The 15185-nt window shown below is 43.3% G+C and overlaps 1 protein-coding gene across 1 annotated transcript in view; it reads right to left on the bottom strand.

Annotated features, from left to right (window-relative positions):
* Positions 1-499: 499 nt before the first annotated feature.
* The window catches only part of LOC147103323 (transcription elongation factor A protein 3-like), a 41166-nt gene continuing 26480 nt past the window's right edge, over positions 500-15185 (bottom strand). Inside the window, exons 11-13 of the mRNA XM_085963190.1 lie at positions 4961-5133; positions 4531-4602; positions 500-2782 (exon numbers count right to left, since the gene is read on the bottom strand). Coding sequence (XP_085819316.1) covers positions 2774-2782; positions 4531-4602; positions 4961-5133 — 254 coding nt within the window. The 3' untranslated portion in view covers positions 500-2773. The remainder of the gene's footprint in view (positions 2783-4530; positions 4603-4960; positions 5134-15185) is intronic.

Genomic DNA, 15185 nt, shown 5'->3' with positions numbered 1-15185 from the left:
TTTCTCTAGAAAAGAGAAGGCCGAGGGGCGACCTGGTAAATGTCTTTATAATGATGAGGGGTTTCAATAGGGTAGATGCCGAGAAAATGTTTCCACTTATGGGGTGTCCAAAACTAGGGGTCATAAATATAATATAGTCACTAATGAATCCAATAAGGAATTCAGGAGAAACAGCTTTACCCAGAGAGTGCCAAGAATGTGGAACTCACAACCACAAGGAGTAGTTGAGGAGAATAGCATAGATGCATTTAAGGGGAAGCTAGATAAGTACATGAGGGAGAAAGGATTAGAAGGCTATGTTAATCGGGTGAGATGAAGTAGGGTGGGAGGAGGCTCGTGTGGAGCATAAACACCGGCACAGACCTGTTGGGCTGAATGGCCTGTTTCTGTGCTGTAAATTCTACGTAATTCCATATATATGTAATATTTAGCCATGGGGCCCATCTCAGACCCGTGTCCTCGGAAACTCACTCTGTGTGCGAAAAAACTGGAAGGAAAATAGGTTTAATCCGTTTTATTTAATCATTCGTTGACACTCACGTTTCTAAAGCAAGTTGAGTGCAAGTACAAACCTTTCTAGTTCATTCAATTCAAAATATTTGAAACTGGCCTGAAGAGGGAAAAAGGCTACATTTTAAAAACACAACTGAAGATTCCATTTTCGGCAAAGCAGCAAGCCAGCCTAAGAGTTTGAAAAAACAAAACACACATTTTGTATCAAATATCTACAGGAAAACATTTCACAGACACTTAAAAACAGACTCATAAATACCCTTTTAGACTTGAGGAGTAGGGTTGCCAACCCTCCAGGAATTAAAGACTAATCTCCAGGACACTGCTGTGAGCAAACCCAGGAGAAAAAAAAATCAGAGGGGCATTAACAAAATGGAGTTTTAAAAATTTTTTCACTGAACACTTTTGTTTAGTAGTTATTATAAAAATATTGGAGATGGGGAAAAAGGCTGTTTGATTGACAGTGAAGAATCATCCAATCGGGTAACAAAAAGAGTCTGTTCGCTTTCCGATTGGCCGTGGGAAGGCGGGGCGCCACTAGATTGGACAGGTCAGGCGACCAATGGCGAGAGTGTGGGGGCGGGGCCAGTCGGAGGCGGGAGATCATGTGGTGACACCTCCAGGAATATGTCCAACCAGAGTTGGCAACCCTACTCCTAGCAAAATCGGCAGCCCGGATTTACAGCGCACCAGGTTTTCTTTTCCATGGACTTCAATTGTGCGCACGTGCAGTCATCGGGTGAGAATCAGGCTCAGCTGCGACACCCTATTGACCAAATAGCTTCCTGGTGCTCACAACTGAAGAATGGTTGCTTCAGTGAGATAGTGGAGGGCATCCATCTATCTATATATATAAAGCGGTACTTCTGTCATTCTGTCTATCTGTCTGTCATTTCCTGTGCGTCTTGCGGGTATGCACTCGAAAGTTACAGGGCGTACCTACGCGCGCGTTACCTCCAAAGAAAGCTTACGCTTCAGAGACGGTTTTAAGCGTATTTACTTTTCGGTCGGACGAAAATTGTTCGCGCCTTATGCAAAAAACCTTCAAAATTAAACTCATTATCTGCTAGCATTGATTGACTGACATCAAGGTTCCACCAATCCTGTTCCGTCACGATTGACCAATCCTACAGTACGGTCCCCTGATGGTTGGCCAATCGGTGTGTGTGTGGGCGGGACTATTCGTTTTCATCTCGGGGATGTGGCAGCCATTCTTTCACTACCAGCTCTGTTCAGCTTCCAGCTAAAACGACTTTCAAAGTTAGTATCTCTTTTAAAAATAACATAAGATTTACCAAAAACGTTTTATAAGTAGTTTCACTTTCATTTTTCAAGCTTTTAAAAGGTAGACATACAGGGACACAGACAGGGCCCTAAGCCTGCCACTCGATTTAAAATGTTGCCCAGCACCAGATTCACAAAGGGACACAGACAGGGCCCCAAAGCCTGGCACTTCATTTAAACCGCCTGCCCCAAAACAGCCCTGGCAACGCCGGGCTCCCCAGCTAGTAGTTCATGGAACTGTAGCTCAGCAAAAACCAACACCTTCTAGAGGAGAGAGAGAAATCTGGAGGGGGCAGGGGATTTGGAAGTAAGGTGGGGGTGGGGTACTTCTTAAAAAAAAAAAGTCAAATGAACAGCGATCAACAAAAAGAACAGACAAGCCCCTTTAAGGTATAGTGGCAGTAACTGGGCTTTCGGACTAATGCAGTACTCTCCTGTAAGTGTATAATTGATTTCTCATTACTAGTTATTCTAAGGAGAGTTAGGTCCAGACAGTATTTTAAAACAAAACAAAACTACTTCAGTTCAATCTCAAACAAAGCTGTTTTAATGTTGCAATCTTTAAAAAATCCAGTAAGAGTGAGAAATGTCCTACTTATGAATTCCTGGTTCCTGCAACAAAATTAACCCACATCTCAAAATGTTACTTGAAATGTTGAGAATGCCACAAAATTTGGTTCTGTGCAATTTGCAAAGGATTTTGATGATATTCACAGTGAGCATCAAGTACAGAATCTAAATCTCCTGTAGATGCAATTTACACAGCAGAAAACGTACAGCATGCAAAAGCTGCAGAGCTCGTTCAGTTCTTAAAGGGTTAACAGTTAAGAATCAAATTGCTCGCGACTCCTTTGATGAAAAGGATAGAAAAGCACAGCGAAAGTCTCCGACTTTGCTGGAATACACTCTTTGCCTCTCCCCCGAAAAGATTGCGTTTTAAATTGTAGTGAAGAATGTTTCAATGTTGTCCGGTCAATCAGCAGAACTGAAATGAGAAAAGAAACTGTTTTAGGAGTTTAATATCCCCTTGAAGCCTCCTTGTATCCTCCTCACGACTTACATTCCGACCCAGCTTTGCATCATCAGCAAACTTGGATATACTGTATTACATTTGGTCCCCTCATCCAAATCATTGAAGTAGATTGTGAATAGCTGAGGCCCAAGCACTGATCCTTGCGGTACCCCACTAGTTACAGCCTGCCGACCCAAAAATTATCCGTTATTTCCTACTCTCTGTTTTCTGTCCATTAACCAATCCTTAATCCATGCTAGCATATTAACCCAATCCTATGAGCCCTAATTTTGTTTAATAATCTCTTGTGTGGCACCTTATCAAATGCCTTCTGAAAATCCAAATACACCACATCCACTGGTTCCCCCTTATCTATTCTGCTAGTTGCAACCTCAAAAAACTCTAATAGATTTGTCAAACACGATTTCCCTTTCATAAATCCGTGTTGACTCTGCCCAATCCTATTATTATTTTCTAAGTGCCCTGTTACCACATCCTTAATAATAGATTCTAGCATTTTCCCTGCTACTGATGTCAGGCTAACTGGTCTGTAGTTCCCCATTTTCTCTCTCCCTCCTTTCTTAAATAGTGGGGTTACATTTGCTACCTTCCAATCTGCAGGAACCGTTCTAGAATCTATGGAATTTTGGAACATGACAACCAATGCATTCACTATCTTTATAGTCACCTCTTTCAAAACCCTTGGCTTTCAGTCCCATTAATATCTCCAGTACTATTTTTTATTACTAATACTAATTTCTTTCAGTTCCTCATTCTCGCTAGAGCCTTAGGCCTAGAAATTCGGTGGCGCCCCATTTGGGGCGCCAGTCTCGCCAGGGCGCCGGAAGTACCGCCCTGGAAGGAGTCGCAAACGCCCGCCGGAAATTCAGTTTCAGTGCCCCAGACGGAAGCGCAGCGCTATTCGAAGCGCCCCGCATCTCTCTTGGGGCGCTGCAACTGAAAATCGCAGCGCAACGTGCCGCAGCACCACATGCTGCGACACGGCACGCTGCGATACTGCAGGCCTTCCTCCCCTTCTTAAAGGGGAGGGGCCTGCTGCAGCGCGATCGGCAATCGCGAGTGCTGGCAAAAGAGCCTGGCACCGAGGAGAAGTGCCGGGCTCTTGGGAGACAGCCGGCACAATGCGGGGGGGGGGGGGGGGGGGGGTGGGGGTCGGGGGCTCAGGAGGCCGGCGCGGAGAGGTGCTGGCAGGCTGCCAGCAAAAAAAATGGCCGCCCCGCACCTCCGCGCCTCTACTGCCGCAGGTAGGCCCCCCGTTACAGCGGGGGGTGCTACCAAATTTGGCGATCGGGGCGGTAGCGGGGCGCTGCGCACACCGATGACATCATCGGTGGCGGCGCAGCGCTACCGGCTAATGCCGCCATTAGCGTCCCCCTAAATTTCATGGGAGGCGTGGCCAGTGGTGCTAAACCCACTAAGTGCCCTTTTTGGGCACTAACTGGTGGCGCAGCCCACTGAATTTCTAGGCCATGGTCCTCCACTATTTCCGGAAAGTTTTTTGCATCTTATTCCGTGAAGACAGACAAAGTATTTGTTTAATTTCTCTGCCATTTCCTTATTCCCCAATATAATTTCTTCTGTCTCAGCCTGTAAGGGACCCACATTTACTTTCGCTAATCTTTTCCTTTTTACAAGAATGAATGAATGAAATAAAATGGAAGAATGAATTTAAATGAATGCAAAGAATGATAAAAACAAACCTTCCATCGGTTTCCGCATTCATTACACAGAACAAATGTGGTCATTGGTTCATCAGCACTGCGGGTCTGAACCTATGGAGATAATTTAAAAGAAAATATTCATTAAATCAGCCTTTGGCTTATGCACGACTGCATTACAGGTTCAATTTAATGATCGGGAGTTCAGGAGAAGCACGAACTAGACGTACTGACTTCCATATCCGATTCTCTAATCTGTGCTCCCATGGAGCAAAATGTAACTTTCTATAACGCAGCCTCATCTGGATGATGAAATATTAAGCATAAATTTCAGTGATTGGTAATGAAGTAATACCAAGGTTTTCACAGTGGTGGAGCATGGGAAAATTTGGGTAATAATATGTACTGCACACCTAGAACATGGCACCTTGAGGATTTTAGTACTGATCTTATTGCAACAATATCCACGTACCTGATTATAGGTACAATTTTTCTTCCTGCATTTCCCACACTGGAAGAGACTAGAATGAGTGCCACCCGTCTTGGCCATTTGATGGTCCCTGATGGCTTCCTTGGTTATCACATTGCGAAGCTCCTTCAACTCATCGCTGGCCATCTCCTGTAAAGTCAAGGGTGAACGATAGGCTCAAGAGTGGCAGTCAACCTCATGTTAGGACTCCATAAATAACCCACGTTAGAGATAGGTAGGTTGGTTGAGGTCTTCCCCTCAGCTTGGTTCCAGTGCACCTGAGCCCACTGAAATCAAAACCCAGACCCAAAGCATTGAATCAAAGTCAACAATACAGTTGGAAAGTCAACTCAACTCCAATTCTTCTCGGAAAGTTCGAGTTTCATGAAAAACAAACGGAGGAAGTTACCTGCTTATAAGAAAGCCATAATGCAGTGTGGCCTCTGCTATTTGATCCAAAATTTCAATCCAAGTGTCAGCTGTGGCTCAGTTGGTAGCACCCTCGCTTCTGAGTCAGAAGGTTGTGGGTTCAAGTCCCACTCCAGGGACTTTGAGCACAAAATTCTGGGCTGACACTCCAGTGCATTGCTGAGGGAGTGCTGCACTGTCGGAGGTGCCATCTTTCGGAGGAGACGTTAAACCGAGGCACCATCTGCCCTCTCAGATAGACGTAAAAGATCCCGTGTGATGCGCTATCAATAACTCAAAAGACTGAGATTAAGCGAGTAATTAACAGGCTTTTATTAACAAGAGAATGAAGGTGTGCCTCGAGTGGTCGACCGGTCCAGAATACAAAGGGGCTGTGGAGCAGTCACCTTTATACCTGGATTCGTGGGAGGAGTCAGCCGAGGCATGTACACAGTGGAATACAAACAGTGGTTTACCACACCGTGGTACTATTTCGAAGAAGAGCAGGGGAAGTTATCCCTGGTATCCTAGCCAATATTTATCCCTTAATCAACATCACAAACAGATTTTCTGGTCATTATCACATTGCTGTTTGTGGGACCTTGCTGTGCGCAAATTGGCTGCCGCATTTCCTACATTACAACAGTGACTACACTTCAAAATAAAAAAAATCTCATTGGCTGCAAGCTTTGGGACATCCTAAGGTTGTGAAAGGTGCTACATAAATGCAAGTCTTTCTTTCTTTAAAATTTAGTACATACAAGTAGAGCCATTTTAGAGTGTGTTTATTGTACAATACTAATAAGATTGACCAAGTACCGACGAGCTTCCCTTTGTCAACTCTCCAAACTCCTCCGCTCAAAGATGGGAGCTCCAACTGCAATAAGGTTCCATATGCGGCACCAGTGCCTTACCCAAGTGACCATTCTTAGTCTCTGAGCATATACAGCGAGTGCAAGTTGGCTATTTGATTGGGGAGGCATTACAACTGGGCTAGTTCCGTCCTCATTCAACATGCTTACATGAACTTTCTAGCAGGTTCACTGGGCATCAGGTGTTAAAGATGATTAAAGGAGTCAAGAGAGTAGATAGAGACAAATTATTTCCTCTGGTGAAGGAGTCAAAAACAAGGGGGCATAACCTTAAAATTAGAGCTAGGCTGTTCAGGGGTGATGTTAGGAAGCACTTCTTCACACAAAGGGTAGTGGAAATCTGGAACTCTCCCCACCCCCCCAAAAAAAACTGTTGAGGCTGGGAGTCAATTGAAAATTTCAAAATTGAGATTGATAGATTTTTGTTAGGCAAGGGTATTAAAGGATAGGGAACCAGGGCAGGTAGATGGAGTTAAGATACAGATCAGCCATGATCTAACTGAATGGCAGAACAGGCTCAAGGGGCTAAATGGCATTATGGTATCCTGTTCCCATGTTCCCTTGTTAATCAGTCAGGAGCAGAAATAATGGCCGTCTTTTCCTTCCTACTGCCATGAAACAGCCTAGATGCCGAGAGGTTGCTTCACCGGGCTGTAGACGCTAGAACTAGGTGTCATAGTCTCAGGATAAGGGCTCGGCCATTTAGGACTGATGAGAAATTTCAGAGGGTTGTGAATCTTTGGAATTCTCTACCCCAAGGGGCTGTGGATGCTCAGCCGTTGAGTATATTCACTCTGAGATCGATAGATTTTTGGACACTAAGGAATCAAGGGATATGGGGATAGGGCAGGAAAGTGGAGTTGAGGTCGAAGATCAGCCATGACCTTATTGAATGGCAGAGCAGGCTTGAGGGGCCGCATGGCCGACTCCTGCTCCTAATTCTTGTGTTCACAGGATCGTTATCAGACAATATTTGACACCGAGCCATATAAAGAGATATTAAGACAGGTGAGCAAATGCTTGGTCAAAGAGGTAGGTTTTAAGGAGCATCTTAAAGGAGGAGAGAGAGGTAAAGAGGCGGAGAGGTTTAGGGAGGGAATTCCAAAGCTTAGGATCTAAGCAGCTGAAGGCTCAGCGCCAAATGGTGGGACGATGAAAATCGGGGATGCGCAAGAGATCAGAATTGGAGGAGCGCAAGAGATCAGAATTGGAGGAGCGCAGAGATCTAGGAGGGTTGTAGGGCTGGAGGAGGTTACAGAGATAGGGAGGCAGTGGAGGGATTTGAAGACAAGGATGAGAATTTTTAAATCAAGAAGTTGCCAGACCGGGAGCCAATGTAGTTCAATGAACACAGGGGTGATGGGTGAACGGGACTTGGTGCGAGTTAGGATACGGGCAGCAGGGTTTAGGATCCGATCGGCCAGCCAGCCATTTCACAGCCTATCCAATTTTACTTTCTACTGACTTGAATAGAATGAAAAGGAGGTGGGGTGTAAAACTATAAAATTACCCCGCTGGGTATTCACTGTATGACAATGTTTGGGCACAGACGTAACTCCTATTTCTCTGTGCTGCAGCTTATTGATGCTCCAACATGATGGCCATTGTGTCAATGGGTTTTTTTCACCCCATGTTTTGTCCCATTCCAACAGCCAGTCTCCTCTTCCTCCTCCATCACCCCACCGCACCGCCGCAAAATGTAGACATTCATGTGATCGACCATGAGGCAGAAGATGGGACAGTCTAAAACTACAAATACCTACTGATAATTCATTGAATAAGAGGAACATTAAAAAGTATGGGGAGCGAGCAGGCGAGTGGGAGTAGACTGCATGGCTCACGTGCAGAAAAAAAGACTGTTTCTGCGCTGTAATATTCTACAGTTGGACGAACAAGGTGTCCCACATTCACTGAAGGCCAGGGTAGTATGGTAGTGAAATCGAGTCTCCACTAGCTGAGGCTCTCTCCCCTTCCCAGATAACCAGTAAAGGTTGGTGAAGCAGGCGCTCTACAGATAAACCCTGGGCATTTGATTCCACAGTCTTTAACACAGTAGCATAGAACTTCCCCTCTGACATGAATCTTGTCATTCATGTGGAAATTACTTATGAAATTACTAGCCTGGAGTACCCGGCGCTGCCGAGGGAACTGAAGAACCCTCTGACATGTTTATAAAACTGTTTATAAAACTGTTGGGATTGAAGAACTCTTGCTAAGCACCCAGGAGGTGGTTCTTTAACTTCGTTTTTTGTTACTGGGGATAGACAGTAGCCACATACTCCAGGTTTTACAGTTTTCCTTCTATGTGAATTTGGAGGTAGCAAGCAGAATTATCATTTTGCAATGTTATCATTGACATTAATGAGAGAGAGAGAGAGGGGGAAGGAGAGAGAGAGAGAGAGAGAAACATGGTGCCAAAAGGACGTGCCCACCCACTGTCCTCCAATGTACCATGAAATCATTGTGCCCTCAGTAAAGAACACTAAGACACGCAAGGGCAGAACCTCCGGGGGAATCCTGGTGTGGTATAAAGGAGAACTGGACAAACACATCTCACCGATAAAACAGGGGAAATCACATGTATGGCTAAAATTAGATAAAAATATAGGAATAGCAAAAAAAGATGTCTACTTATGTGCGATCTACATACCTCCAATAGAATCGCCATATTTTGAAGAGGAGTTATTTGATACTCTCCACATGGAAATCAGCCATTTCCAGGCCCAAGGTAAGGTGCTACTATGTGGGGACCTAAATGCAAGGACCGGATGTGAACCTGACTTTATAGACCCACAGGGCAACAACCATGTGTTTGGCCAGACCCCTTTATATGTCACACCAGCCATCGCAAATCGGAACAACCTTGACTGTGAAATAAATAAAAGCGGTAGGGAGGTAGTGCAACTCTGCCGAGCCTTAGGCCTGTACATAGTTAACGGTAGGTTCAGAGGGGACTCCTTAGGAAGACTCACATATGCCTCAACTCTTGGGTCTAGTGTGGTGGATTATACAATCACTGACCTGGACCCCTGCGATATCAACGCATTCACTGTCAGGCAGCAATCCTCCCTCTCAGGCCATAACCAAATAAATGTGTACCTTAAACTTTCTGCCCAAACTACAGACACAAAAAAGGAACCCAGTAAGCTCCATAAAATAAACCAGACATACAGATGGGCCCCAGACAGTGGAGATAAATTCATCACAGCACTAAATTCACCTGATCTCACAAGTAAAATATCAAAATTTAAAGAAAATCTATATGAGATCACCAGAGATGGTGTAAACATGGCCATAGATGATATAAATATGATCTTCCATGAGGCAGCTGTAAAAGCCGACCTTGTGAAACAGAAGCGGAAACGTTACAAAAGACAAAATAAAAATGAGAAATGGTTTGACCACGAATGCAAAAATGCCAGAAAAGACCTGAGAAAAATATCAAACCAAAAGCATCGCCAACCAAACAATCCAGACCTACGTATTAGATACAATGAGACCCTCAAAAGATATAAACACACCATTAGGAAAAAAACACAAAATTATACCCACAAAATACTCGAAGAAATTGAAAACTCCATTAATCCAAATCAATTCTGGGATATGTGGAATAACCTGAGTACAACACAATTGCAAGCATTACCAATCCAAGATGGCGACATCTGGAGAACACATTTTGAAAACCTCTACAAAGACATCCCAATAAACGAAACAAACCCAAGTCAACATCATATCACAGAAAAACTCCACACATTAGAAGCAACAATTAAAGACAACCAAAACCCTCTAGACTCCCCAATCACATGGAAAGAACTAGCCACAAAAACAAAATCTCTCCACCTAAAGAAAGCCTGTGGTCCAGACAACATCAAAAATGAAATGCTCAAGTTCAGCAGTATGGAGATGCAGGGTGCGGTACTCAAGTTATTCAACATCATATTACGTTCAGGCTGTTTTCCCGATATCTGGTGCCAAGGACTCATCTCTCCCATATATAAAAGTGGAAACAAATCAGACCCAAATAACTACCGCGGCATCTGTGTCAACAGTTGTCTAGGGAAGTTATTCTGCAGTATTCTAAATAGTAGATTACTGGATTTTCTTAACAAACATAATATCCTTAGAAAAAATCAAATAGGCTTTCTTCCAAAACACCGCACCACCGACCATATCTATACCCTTCACACTCTCATTGAAAAACATATACACCAAACAAAAAATGAGAAAATATTCGCTTGTTTCATTGACTTCAAGAAAGCCTTTGACTCTATCTGGCACGAAGGGCTCTATTATAAACTTCTTCAGTGTGGAATAGGGGGCAAAGTCTATGACCTTATTAAATCGATGTATCTGAAAAATAAATGCGGTGTCAAAATTGGAGACAAACGCACCGGTATCTTCACCCAGAGAAGAGGCGTCCGGCAGGGCTGCAATTTGAGCCCGACCCTGTTCAACATATACATAAATGAATTAGCAGACATGCTGGAGAAAAGCGAGTCACCGGGTCTCTGTCTCCTGGATGGAGAAGTGAAATCCCTGTTCTATGCGGACGACCTGGTTCTGCTGTCTCCCACAGAACAGGGATTACAGCAACAACTAGACCTACTCGACAAATACTGCCAAAATTGGGCCCTAACAGTAAATCTAAAGAAAACCAACATCATGATTTTTCAAAAAAGGCCCAGGTGTCAGGAAAACAAATACCAGTTTACTCTCAGTGATACCATCATAGGACACACTATGAGCTACACTTACCTTGGTCTAACCATTACAGCATCAGGGAGCTTCAGCATAGCAGTGAATGCACTAAAAGAAAAAGCCCGAAGAGCCCTATATGCAATAAAAAGAAAATTCTACAACATCCAAATCCCAATCAAAATCTGGCTCAAAATATTTGACAGCATAATCCTGCCCATTGCGCTGTACGGTAGTGAAGTATGGGGCCCGCTTAACCACCATAGCTACACTAAATGGGAAAAACACACAATAGAAGCCCTACATGCAGAATTTTGCCGAAGCATTCTTCGCACCCAAAGGAAAACACCAACAAATGCATGCAGAGCCGAACTAGACAGATACCCACTGATAATAAACATCCACAAACGAGCACTAAACTTCCTAAATCACCTCAAATCTAGCTCCCCAGACACCCTTCATTTTAAAGCCTTCCAGACCCAAGAGCTAAACCCAGAAAAGAGTCCCCTGAGTCAGCTGCTACTGAAACTAAGTACTCCTACTCAGCCGGACCCTGACCAGTCCCAGACCAACACTGCCGTCCGAACACCAATCCGAGTGAAACAAATCATTAAACAATGCAAAGAAACCTACCTGGAACATTGGAACAATGTAACCAAAAGCCAAAGCAGATTAGAATGTTACCGGGCCCTAAAAAGAGAATATAAACTGGCAGACTATCTCTCGACCATCAGAGACACAAAACAGAGACAGACCCTCACCAGGTACAGACTAAGCGACCACCAACTGGCAATTGAAAAAGGAAGATACAAGAAATCCTGGCAGCCTAGAGAGAATAGAATATGTGATCAATGTCTGGCCGGCGAGGTTGAGACAGAGATGCATTTCCTCCTAAAATGCGAAAAATTCAACACAAGAAACATATTATTTGACAAGCTCAGCCAAACAACCCCAGATTTCAAAGAATTGGATGACCTGTCAAAATTAAGATTAGTCCTGGGAGAAGGAGACAGACCATACCTTGGTGCCAAATATGTAACATGTCACAACCTGAGGACTGTTTAAAATTAATACTGAATGTACCCAACGATGTTCAACGACTTTAAATTAATACTGTTTAAACTAATATTGTATGTACCCAACGAAGGTCAAAATTGTTTGACACCTACAGAATGTTGGAAAACTGTACTTTTTGTTATGTAAGCTTTGGCAATATGGTTCCCTGTAAACTTTCATGCCAATAAAGCATTTGAATTGAAAATTGAATTGAATTGAGAGAGAGAGAGAGAGAGGGAGAGGGAGAGGGAGAGGGAGAGGGAGAGGGAGAGGGAGAGGGAGAGGGAGAGGGAGAGGGAGAGGGAGAGAGAGGGGAAGGAGAGAGAGAGAGAGAGAGAGAGAGAGAGATTGCCATAAACAGAGGGACAACCACTAAATATAAGAAAAGAGTATATACAAATTATATGAATGTATATTTATACTCTCAGGGATATATCTGTTTATACACTGTATGGATAGATCTGTATTTTTGTGTACAAACATGAATGTTTTTCGATGCTTTGGCTACATAAGATGTACCTTGTCATGCCAATAAAGCGATTTGAATTGAATTGAATTGAATTGAGAGAGGGGAAAGGAGAGAGAGAGAGAGAGGGGGGGGAAGGAGAGAGAGAGAGAGCGAGAGGGAAGGAGGGAGAGAGAGAGGGAAGGAGAGAGAGAGAAGGAGAGAGAGAGAAGGAGAGAGAGAGAGAGAGAGAGAGAGAGAGAGAGAGAGAGAGAGAGAGAGAGAGAGAGAGAGAGAGACAGAGGGAGAAGGCACTAACACAATACAAAAACACACTCAGAACCAAGAAAGAGCAGTATATTAAGAATACGCTCATCTCCATTGAGGAATCCATTGATTCCAATTGTTTCTGGGACAACTGGAATACATTACACAAAAAACAGCACGACGAATTGGCCATTCAAAACGGAGACACATGGGAAAACCATTTTGAAAAATTATACCAGAAAAACACACTAAGCCCAGAGCAATACCAAATATGCAAAAAACTGGAAAAGCTCGAATTTGCCATAAAAGATAACCAAAACCCGATAGACCCCATAATATCTGAAAAAGAGCTATTTGAAAAACTCAAGGACCGGCGACCAGGAAAAGCTTGCGGGGCAGACGGCATCCTAAGCGAGATGATTAAACACACGGACGATAAAATGAAATTGGCTATACTGAAACTCTTCAACTTGGTTCTGAGTGTTGGTTGCTTCCCTGATATCTGGAACAAAGGACTCATAACGCCCATATACAAAAGTGGAGACAAAGTTGACCCAAATAACTATCGAGGCATCTGTGTAAACAGTAACCTGGGGAAGGTTTTCTGTAGTATCATAAACAAAAGACTTATAAACTTCCTTGAGGAGCACAATGTCTTGAGTAAAAGCCAAATTGGATTCCTACCAAACTATAGAACATCAGATCATATCTTCACCCTACAGACCCTAATTGACAAACACGTTCATCAAAACAAAAGCAAAATTTTTGCCTGCTTTATAGATTTCCAGAAGGCTTTCGATTCCATCTGGCACGACGGTCTATTCTTGAAACTTATTGAAAGTGGTGTAGGGGGAAAAACATATGATGTAATTAAATCAATGTATACAAACAATAAATGTGCAGTTAAAATTGGAGACAAACAAACAAAATACTTCCCACAGGGGCGTGGTGTGACGCAGGGCTCGCCCAGCTCACCGACACTCTAATATTTACATAAATGAATTGGCAAAACTACTTGAACAATCTACAGCACCCGGCCTCACCCTATATGAATCCAAGGTTAAATTCCTCCTCTATGCAGATGACCTGGTTCTGCTGTCACCAACTAAGGAGGGTCTACAGCAGAACCTGGATCTGCTAGAGTCATTCTGTCAGACCTGGGCCCTGACAATAAACCCCAAAAAACCAAAGTCCTTGTGTTCCAGCAAAGATCCAGACATCAGGGACCCAGAATAAATTTCACACTAGGAACAACTAAAATTGAACAAACCACTAACTACACATACTTGGGCTTAAAAATCAGCTCTACGGGAAATTTTCATCTGGCTGTGAATGAACTGAAAGAGAAAGCAAGTAGGGCTTTCTATGCCATTAAAAAATCAATCCAAATAGAAATCCCAATTAGCATTTGGCTCAAAATTTTCAAATCAGTAACACAACAAGAATTTGCAAAATGGGACAAACACCCAATTGAGATCCTACATGCAGAATTCTGTAAAAGTATCCTCCGGACTCAAAGGAAAACCGTAAACAATGCATGCAGGGCAGAACTAGGCCAATATCCATTAATAATCACTATCCAAAAAAGAGCCACCAAATTTTGGAAACACCTAGAAATGAGCAACCCCCAATGCTATCATTACGAAGCCCTGAAATGCCAAGAGAGGACCATAAAGAAGAATACCCTCAGTCAACTAGTCCTGGGACTCAGTGAAGTAACTACTAACACTACTAACAATAACCAGCCCCAGGACAGTGACAGCGTAACACAAAGAATTCGACCCAACACAATCGTCGCTAAGCAAAAGGAAAAATATCTGTCATATTGGGCAGAAACAACAAAAACCCAAAGCAAACTCAATTGCTACTTGGCCCTAAACAGACAATACAACATGGCTGATTACCTGACCATGGTAAAGGATAGCAAACTGAGAAAAACCTTGACAATGTACAGACTTAGTGAACATAGCCTGGCGATCGAAAAAGGTAGACACAGGCAGACCCGGCTACCAAGAGAGGACAGGATATGCTCTCACTGCAGTCAGGGAGTGGTGGAGACAGAGATGCACTTCCTCACAGCTTGTAGAAAGTATCAGGGCATAAGGGAGAATTTCTACCCAAAATTCACAAAAATATGCCCGGAATTCAGAAATTTGAATGACGACCAAAAACTCCCATACCTACTAGGGGAAGAGAGAAATTGTGTAACACTAGCGGCACACTATGTTACAGCTTGCCATAAACAGAGGGACAACCACTAAATATAAGAAAAGAGTATATATAAATTATATGAAAGTATATTTATACACTCAGGGATATATCTGTTTATACACTGTATGGATAGATCTGTATTTTTGTGTACAAACATGAATGTTTTTCGATGCTTTGGCAACATAAGATGTAACTTGTCATGCCAATAAAGCGATTTGAATTGAATTGAGAGAGAGAGAGAGAGAGAGAGAGAGGGGGGAAGGAGAGAGAGAGG

This window comes from Somniosus microcephalus, chromosome 20, assembly GCF_052327205.1.
Source record: "Somniosus microcephalus isolate GS21.2 chromosome 20, FLI_Smic_1.0, whole genome shotgun sequence".
NCBI classification, from domain to species: Eukaryota; Metazoa; Chordata; class Chondrichthyes; order Squaliformes; family Somniosidae; genus Somniosus; species Somniosus microcephalus.
The sequence above is the reverse complement of the archived record's forward strand: the minus strand, read 5'-3'. Positions and strand labels throughout refer to the sequence as shown.